Source organism: Ambystoma mexicanum, chromosome 8, assembly GCF_040938575.1.
Source record: "Ambystoma mexicanum isolate Mex_15411 chromosome 8, UKY_AmexF1_1, whole genome shotgun sequence".
In the NCBI taxonomy this organism is placed as follows: Eukaryota; Metazoa; Chordata; class Amphibia; order Caudata; family Ambystomatidae; genus Ambystoma; species Ambystoma mexicanum.
The window spans coordinates 444,204,486-444,213,893 of record NC_090929.1 but is presented as its reverse complement, the minus strand read 5'-3'; the positions used below and the strand labels follow the sequence as shown (position 1 = coordinate 444,213,893).

At 40.1% G+C, this 9,408-nt stretch overlaps 1 protein-coding gene across 2 annotated transcripts in view; it reads right to left on the bottom strand.

The window, feature by feature from the left end:
• Positions 1-359: 359 nt before the first annotated feature.
• The window catches only part of PIK3CD (phosphatidylinositol-4,5-bisphosphate 3-kinase catalytic subunit delta), a 764,407-nt gene continuing 755,358 nt past the window's right edge, over positions 360-9,408 (bottom strand). For both annotated transcript variants that reach the window (XM_069610020.1, XM_069610019.1), the window contains one exon: positions 360-3,714. In XM_069610020.1, the coding sequence (XP_069466121.1) occupies positions 3,577-3,714 (138 nt within the window). In that variant the 3' untranslated portion in view covers positions 360-3,576. The remainder of the gene's footprint in view (positions 3,715-9,408) is intronic.

Below are 9,408 nucleotides of genomic sequence, written 5' to 3'. Positions count from 1 at the left end.
ATTTCTGTACACTTCTGAATACAACCACCTTAAGCATCAGCCTGTTTTCGTTTGGACTGAAATGTAAAAAGGTTTATGCCTTAAGAGACATTTTAGTTTTACTTTTTCACTCATATGTACATTTCTGGGAAGTAGGGCATATATTTCTCAGACTTTTCAGTATTTCATATATGTTCTTCCACAGAATCTACAGCAGTTTTCAAACTTCAGCCACAGACAACCCTGATCCACTTTCGACTTCATATAGTTTAAAATAGATAATAGGATTTTGCAGAACAATTTGGCTAGAATAAGAAGCTATAGTCTAGCAGAATTGCTTTCATTTTCTGGCCAGGCAATTTAAAGGAAGGCTCATAAACTAAGAAAAAATATTCACTTTAATGTCATTTTGCCAGACTGTTTTACATTAACTAGCATACACATAACATTTGTAAACATTTCGCTTCATTCACAGCAATAGATTAAAAAAAATACAAAACCCTGATTAACTTCCACCCACCTAAGCAACCCAAATAAATCAAGGTAGCCAGAGGCTATCAGCAGTGCACCTTTGGCAGACTTACTGGGGATACCAGCTACAGGTGCTAAGCTTGCATCATCTCACATTAAAGATTTCCCCTAAATATGTCCAATATATATTTGTACAGGATTGTGGAGGGGAGGGCCTAGTTGCTTGCAGCATGCAAAATGGCAATTCCCAACAATGAATGGGAACATTTTATTGCATTTCCCCCCAAAGAGGGACTAAGTCCATACAAGTCTTCCCTTCTTCGGTCTCTGTATAGTGCTCAAAGCCTTAGGTACAACACCCGTTTTCAGAACAGATCCTCACTGTTTATGGAGTACTTGTAGAGTTACTAAAACTGAATTGGAAAGAGACTTGGACTAAGGGCATCAAAGGGGCACAATGGGGCATTTTGGGCGATTCTCATGTGCAGGTTCGGGGACCGCTCAAAATAAATCCAGACTGCAGCAGCAGACAACCCAAGGACCCATTCCATCCAAAGGGACACTTTGAGACCCTGCCCACACTGTCCCAAGATGGTGAGACTTTAACCAGGGAGATAGTGAAGAAAACCCAAAATTACACCCCGTCTTCACTATGGCACCAAGCAAAGGAACTTTCTACTTTGCAGTTATGCTTCAAAAATAATGAAGGGTGCTTGGAAAACGCCTACTAGAATATTATTTGTCAGCAGAGTTATGGCGCAAAAGCTACTTGTCAGTGTATAGATCTATTTTCAAGGCCAATAACTGACTGTTCAAAAGTTCACTGAAACCTGTAAAGCACAGAGAGGCTTAAAGATATTTGTTCCTGATATGAGAGTTCACACACAAACATTTTTCACAGAGTAAAAATAGAACAACCAGCTTTTTATTTTGTGTGTCCCAGTTGCGCAAGAATTGCACCAGGTGGACAGAGATGTTAGGACATTAAAACTTAATCTAGAGGTTTCAATGTTGAGGTTGGCGCAAACAGATCAAAACTCTTGTTGGAGCCTTCTGAATTCTGATCAAATGCTTAATGGTCGAGTGATTTCCAATACTGATAAAAGGTCACATTTGGCATATGTAAAAAAGCAGATTAGAGTGAAGCTGTACGGCACAGATCTGCCTATGCCTTAGTGTTGTTTACCCAGCACAGAAAGAAAGAGCCTAATCAGCAGGGTGTTAAGGAAAATGAGTGCATTTATTCTGAAATTCAAATTGCACCTGCAGGTCTCATGCGGATGGTTATGTGCGATTTAGTAGGCTAGTAGTTATAGCAGCTCCCTTCTCTTTTTATCTCTCTATGGTCGGCAGCGAGGGAAAAGCAAGACACACAAACCGGGCAAACAAAATAATATGTGGATTGGCCTAGAGCGGAGAGGCCAGCAGAGTTGGACCAGAAACTGCCTTGCGTTGGCACTCTACCCTCAGCTTCCCTGGCTTTTAGAGGCACCATATGGGGAGGAGGCCTCGCCATTTTTCTATGTAACAGTTTGTGTCTTGAAATTCCTTAGACCTTGATCGTGTACCAGTTCAAAGGCAGACTTTGTAATGACTGTTCTGGTAAAGCATCTTGTCACTTTGGCTCACTGGGGTAGCACATCCCTGTACACTAGCATTCCAATAGTGGAGGTTTCACCTGGACACAAGCACAATTGAGGAATCCCTTACTATAAGAAAGCAGTGCAGCTCCTCACATTTCACCACTAATTATCACCAGAGCACCACATTCATTCCCTCTGTCAAAGTGACCACTCATTGTTCTTTGCAGCAATAAATAATTGGGGATATTGGAGTTTTCATCTTCACCAGAGGGGAGAGGGCTCACCAGTGTAACACTAATCCCAGTCTGCACCAAAATATACCATTCACATTCAATCAGTGCAGTTTGGCACCACTCTGTACAACAGTACGCCATTATACCTCTGTTCCTTAATAAATGGGTCATTGTAGCCTTCATTCACCGAATGAAAATATCACCAAGCCCCCCCCCCCGCCCCCTTGTTCCTATATCTTTCAATCCTCTCAGTGCAATCTGGCACCTCTGCTCTCTCACGCAATCAATTTTACAGTGCAACATTATTCCCTTAATAATGGGATTCAGAATAGCCTTCAGTCACCTTGTGCAAAGGTCACCAAGTCCCCACCCTGTTTCTGTATCTTTCAACATTTACAATCTGGCACCCTTGCTCTCTCAATCCACCAGTTTAACAGTGCAGCATTACCACTTCATTTCCTTAATAAAGGTGGGCATGCTATCCTTCATTCACCTAGTGCAAGGGTCAACTTGTCCCACCTCGTTCCCATATTTTCAAATCCTATCAATGCAGATACCCCAGTTCCCTTGTGCCATTAACAGCGCAGGCTTCCCCCTTTCTTTAATACATGTAACAGTTTAGGCTTCATTCACCTAGTGCAAGGGTCGGTATGTCCCATCTTCCATACTCCCCAGTGCAGTGTGGCACACCTGCTTTGATCCCACTCTCTGCAATAAAAGGCTATGTACAAAGAGTTGCCAAATGGGCACAAGACAGAATGGTAGAGGCCGCACGATAATGGAACAGACATTCCTAGACCCAAATTAACCATTAAAAAGAAAAACTTCAAGTCATTATTCTAGGGGTAAAACACTTCCAAACGGTGGTTGCCATTTGTCACTGTCAATTTATGGTTGAGAAATGGTGGCCCTTTCGGACACAGTCAGATTTCACCAGTGTTTCACCACAATGTTCCCGGCAGAAACTGGCACAAACCCAGCAGCGCTTACTTCGTGAGCCGATCGTCTTCTGCAGTAGCGGAGCACCCGCCACTAATAAAGTGTCTTCAATAAATTAAAACCCTCGTTTTTATCTTGTAAACCAAGGCGTCTAGTTGCCTTCTCCAAGCATGGGTCACCCTGGTAATACAAAGAGATAGTTGCGCCAGGTACTTCCAATGGGTGTACTTCCTGGGTGCCACAGGTCCGAGTGTTCACTCTCTGGAGAGCCCACGCTCCTGTCACCATATCCAAAGGATATGGAAGTCTTAGAGAAAAGACTGGAGGGAATGTTCACTGGCATCAAATGGTCCTTGTGGTTCTAACCAACACTATTGGCGGTTATCTTTGGAGACATTGTGTGCCAGCCAATTTACTTTGGTTTTCCAGCTCTCTCGAAGTGCCTCGTTGAACTTAAGCCGAAAGTGCTTAAGAGCTTCATCGTCTGTCTTCCCAAGGGCCAGTGAATCCTGCAAATAAAAAACTATGATTAGCATGGCAGCCAACACTTGCTGGCAGAGAAATGCAAGGAAAACGTAGAAGAACAAGACAGGATGAGAAGAATCATTCAGGGTTTCCGCAAACTATGTTGACTAACAAAAAGAGCTGGTCCTAAAAGATACACCAGCAATATTTAGGATTCCCACATGACAAACGCATATGTTTTCTAAACGCAGTCAATAGTGTTACACCAAAACGCACTTTAGCCACGTATACTTCAAGATCAATGAAAATGAGTAAGTGCAACCATGAGAATGAAAAGTGCAAATCCTGATTACACACAATTGCAGGTACATTAATCCCAGTTCCAGCTAACAATTACTTCCCACAGAAACTCCTGAATGCTTAGCCCATTGGCTCCGTTTGTTCTATTCATGGCATGGCCAAATCATTGGACAATACAGGATTAGTTACCCATCACTTTAGGTTGCCTATAGTTGTGCCTAGTGCTCAGAATGTGGCTAGCTTCCTTCTGTCTTTTGCTCAAACCCAAATTCATCAGCCCTTGTCTCTTCAGGTTGACGTTTTGAGACTACAATTAGAAGTGTATTGCAGCCAGGTCTGAGTCGAGGGGATAAAGAGTGGCCCCACAGGACTGAAGAAAGACAGTGCTCCTTTCACGCATAATAAATCTCCATGAAGTGTGTCCAGCCCAGATTCACAACTTTAGAATATTTACCAGTCACCAGCCCTGACCAGCAGTAAATATATAGTTCTTCAATAAAAAGTATGAGTGCCTTTGCTTAGATAAATAACAATGTAGGAAAATTCGAACTTCAGATGACAAGATTTTTTAAATGTTCTTTTTACTGATTTTAAAAAAGGTCATACAACTTGACATTCTACTTCAGCACACACGCAACCAGCCCTGTTTTCCTCTACACTGCATTTAATCGAGCAGCACCGAGATTGTAACAATCAAATATGGATTTAAACAAAGGTCATGGGAATACAGCTAATATTATTCATTTTGTGTGAAATGGCAGTCAACGTCTTAACAGTTATCTATCTGCTCATATCTTATGGATTGAGTCTGCGATGTTAGCAGCAGCGTGTTCTCTTAATATAGTCGGATAGGTTTGAAAGTTAGTCCATAGCTCTCTGGGAAACATCAGATGACGGTTAACCTTGGGCTACCATAATGGCACACACCAGGTGAGTGAACACATTTCAGTTTTGTACTGGTAGTGTAGGACATATGAGCAACGATTTGTGTTTTCGAACAATTTCTTTTAGCCTTTTAGAAAATAGCTTTGTCTGTGCTTTCAAAATCATGCCAGCACTTTGTCATTTTGGAAATGATTTCCATACAGGATAATGTGCAAGGCATACGCATAGCATCCATTTATAGGACAGTTCGAGAGCTAAGAAGGCAACAAACCCAAGTTCTTTCCCCTCCGTTGCCTCTGAGAAACAGGAAGGCAGAACGGTTTTGATATCAATCAGTTGAGAATATACCCACTGGAGGAAATTAACTTACCAATGCAGAGAAACTATATCTAGGTCTCTTTTACAAATGCATATGCTTATTTGAATATCCATCATCATCAGACTGGGATTGCTTGAAATAAATATTAGTTAGTGTGTACATATTACTGATACATCTTATACAAAGCCCAATTAAAAGGCTCTTGCTCAAGCCAACATAGCTTGTTTTTCCCACCTGATGTTGTTCTGCTAGTGTTCTAGATTGAAATTGCATTTACATGCTTAGCATCCTATCAACCTCTTAGTGGAGGACTGGAAGAGTAGCATGTGAATCAATAAAAGACACTGATGCTGGATAAACATATTTACTGGTAAGTAACTCAATCTTTTATAGACTGGTTAGCAGTAAATAATTGGGAGCAAGACTACAGGTTATTTGTGTTTAACACCTTTTTCAATCTTATTGTTTTAAGACTCGCCAGTCTCGGTTTTCTGTACACCTTAGCTGTGTCAGCAGAAGCCTTTCAGGGATCTTGTAGAATTGCTTTGTAGATTTCCATTAATCCAGTTTGTGCCAGAAATGCTGGTGTTTCACATATCTGAAGGGCACCATAACCATCTCGCTATTCAGACATTCATAACTGCATGACCTTTTGGCTCATCCAAAAGCTTCTAGTAGATGACGAGGGCCTATTATACTTTTTAGGCAGTACACAAGAGTTCTCTTTACATCAAATGCATGGAGGGACCTTCCTGCAGGACAGGGCGGTTTCTGAAGAGCACTAAGCGACATTGTTTGATGTATGGGTTATCTGCTGCAAAAAGCTTGGATTTCACCAATAATTATCGTAGACATGGCAGCCACCCGGAAAGCAACTTTCAAACTCATACTTGTATTGGAACAATGCATGGACTCAAGTTGAGAGCAAAAACGACCAAATGAGCAGAAATCTTTTACAATGAGATGATAGAATATCTCGTGATTAAGTTTCTCTCTTTAACAGGAGACTGCAGCTATTTCTGGTCGAAGAACCTGAAGACCTGAAGGAGCCAAGTGTAGAAAATATGACAATAACTCATGTGGTTCATAGACGACCAGAGTTGGAGCATTTTATTGGCACCATATGCACAATCCTTTCAATTTCCTCAAGAACACAGTAAAGCAGCATCCTCCCTTGATGGGGCTACAATGTTCATGCAACTCTGAGGTAACTTTAATAGAAGACCACATTTAAACACCTCTAGAAATGAGCTACCAGATTCAGCCCTTGGATCATAATAGAGAATCTTGCCTCCGAGTGTGGTCTACAATCTTGGATCTGCTATGAGAGATTGGGGAGTTTGCCAGTGACCTCTGATGTGATTACCTCCAAAAAGGGACCAAATCCTGATAGTTTAGCATCGTGAAATTCTCAATATGGCCACCAGGCAGGGAATTAGGAGGAGCGAAGGAGAGGCATGCAGAAGAACAAATGACTTACCCCTGCTAATGTTCTTTCGATTGGATGTTCCTCCCATGTATTCCTTATATTTGATATGTACTTTCAGCACCAGCTGCTTCAGATTTTTTTCTCTCTCAGTACAGGGTGCCGTGAATTGTCATCGATTCGTGCCCCTCTATGGCCTCTGTCCACTGGAGTATGACATCAATCACCCTCTGTATTTATCGCACACAGTGCGCCAGTTACCTCAGTTCAAGTTTTTCCTTTCTTAAGGAGCACAGACATTTACAAGGTCAAAAAGACTAGACGGTAAACGAGCGGAAGGTGTAATACATGGAAATTCTTCAGAGGGGCTGGATGGGTGGGACGATGCGGAATATTTGGGAGGAACATCCAATCGAAAGAGCATTACCAGGGGTAAGTAATTTGTTCTTCGAATGGATCGTGTCCTCTCACATATTCCTCCACTTTGATACACTCCCAAAGCAGTATGATGCAGGCGGTGGGAACAAGAATGTATTTATCATTAATATTGTGTAAAACAGCTTTCCCATATTTTGCCTCCCATCACAACGCAGAGTTTAGGCAATAATATTTTGTAAATGTATGCAGAGAGGACCAAGTAGCAGGAATATTGAAGGCTGTCATATACAACAAACACTCAGTATCCAATACTTGGGGGATATACTTTGACGAACGCTTCTTCCATTTCAAAATGGAAAGAAATTCTCAATCTAAAAGTTAAACTTCTCATTTCACAAATGAAAATGATATATTCCAAATAATGTACATTTTCGTTACTTCCTTTAATTGATTTTTATTTGTTAAAAATGTAACCCGTTTTACTGTATGAATTAGACCTTTGTTTGATTGATATTGGTGTGTTTTTAAATAGCTTACAAGAGTGAATTTGGAAATTGACGCTTCATTTAGCGACCTCTATTCCCAATTCGATAGTATGTCATGAATTGGGTTTGACTTCGCTTGCCACGAGATATGAATGGCGTATGTTGAATAATTTTGCAAAAATGTTAAACCTGCCTATTAATTCACTTTATGAAGAATTACATGATATGATGGGATATAAAGGTCCTGCCTTGTTTTCAAGTTACAGCATGAGAAAACAAGCCTTATTGTCTGATCTAGAGGTTTCTATAGAGGATTTAATTATCCGTCTGGCATATGTAAAGAAGAAACTATTTGAAATGGACTGGATACTTACAAGTGAATCACTAAATACATTTCAACTATATACTGAATATGCAAAATTTGGACAGGAAAATGTTGCGTAGTTCCTACTGAATGAAATTTCCATGCCCTAAAGCGCGAATTATTTTATGCGTTTTAAATTAAATCTATTTCACACAAGAGAAATAACCTTTTCATGTAGCTCTGGAAATGGAACCCCACCGGTATTGAAATGTCGCTTTCCACAGTGTGATTGTCCTATCAGACGTTGTAACATCTAGCCTTGGACTGTTCTTATTTTAGAAATAATAGATTGGGCACATTATGTAATTTCATCACTAATGAATCTTAACTGTCAATGAATCATTTATGGATGAGATTGATGTGTGGTGATAATCAATCCATGACCATTGCACTGACTAGACTGCTGTTTAAAATTGAAGGAGAACTATTACTGAATGATCAAAGTCTGTTAAGAATTTAGCAATAGCATGATTCAAAATATATGTTATGTGACTTTAGGTACTAAAGTCGGATGATAGCAAATAGAGATTAACCTATCTAAAATAGAGGGTTTGATCTATAGTTCAGTGTTTTGTGATCTGTTCTATTATTCCACTTGGATCCTACAAAAATTATATGAAGTCTTGAAGAAGTTTTATGTAAATTTGGAACCATGAGCTATTGAGATATTTAAAAATCTGTAATACATTTTGTAAATCTTTTAATCATAGATAGCATGATTGCCATTTTTAGCAATGTTCATGCATTGAAAGATTTGCACAGTCTGCAATTTGCACATTAGTCATTGGCACTTTATCTTATCTGTACTGCAACCTTTTGACAATCAATTCTAATAATATTGTATATTTTATGTATTCATCTTAATTTTTATGTTAAAGATTTTAACAGGTCCGTTAAGATATGATGAATAATTGGACAATTGTATTCTCAAAAATTGTAAAGGTTGCATAAACCAAATACAATAAAGACTAAAAAAAAAGATATTTTGTAAATGTATGCAGAGAGGACCAAGTAGCAGCAGCAGCACAGATGTCTTGTACCGATTCTCCTCTCTGTAAGGTCAATGAAATGACCACTCCCCAGTTGAGTGCGCTCGTAAGCTGTAGGAACGTCTATTCCTGCTAAATTGAAGCATTCGGATATGCACAGTATAAATCAGTGGGACAAAGTTTGCTTGGTTACAGCAAGCCCTAATCTATGAGTAGAGTAACCTACAAAATGTTGGTCATCTTGTACAGGTTTGGCTAGCCTGGAGATGTAAAAACTCAAGGCCTTCATAGGATCAAGACGATGCAGCCTCTTCTTCCTCCTTGGAGGGCTGCGATGGTGGGTAGAAAGTGGGAAGTACATTATTTTGCTTTAGGATAAATTCAGAAACTACCTTAGACAGAAAGGTAGGACAGACCTCAAAACAACCTTCTCTTTGTAAAAGGAGGCTTACACGAAGGAGCATGCAATTCACTGACAAAACAGTTTTGAGAGTCAACATCCTTAGAAGACATGAATGTAGTGGCTCAAAACGAGCACCCGTGAGGAATTTCTGTACAAGTTTCAGGTCCCACACCGGTAAAATGAAAGGAA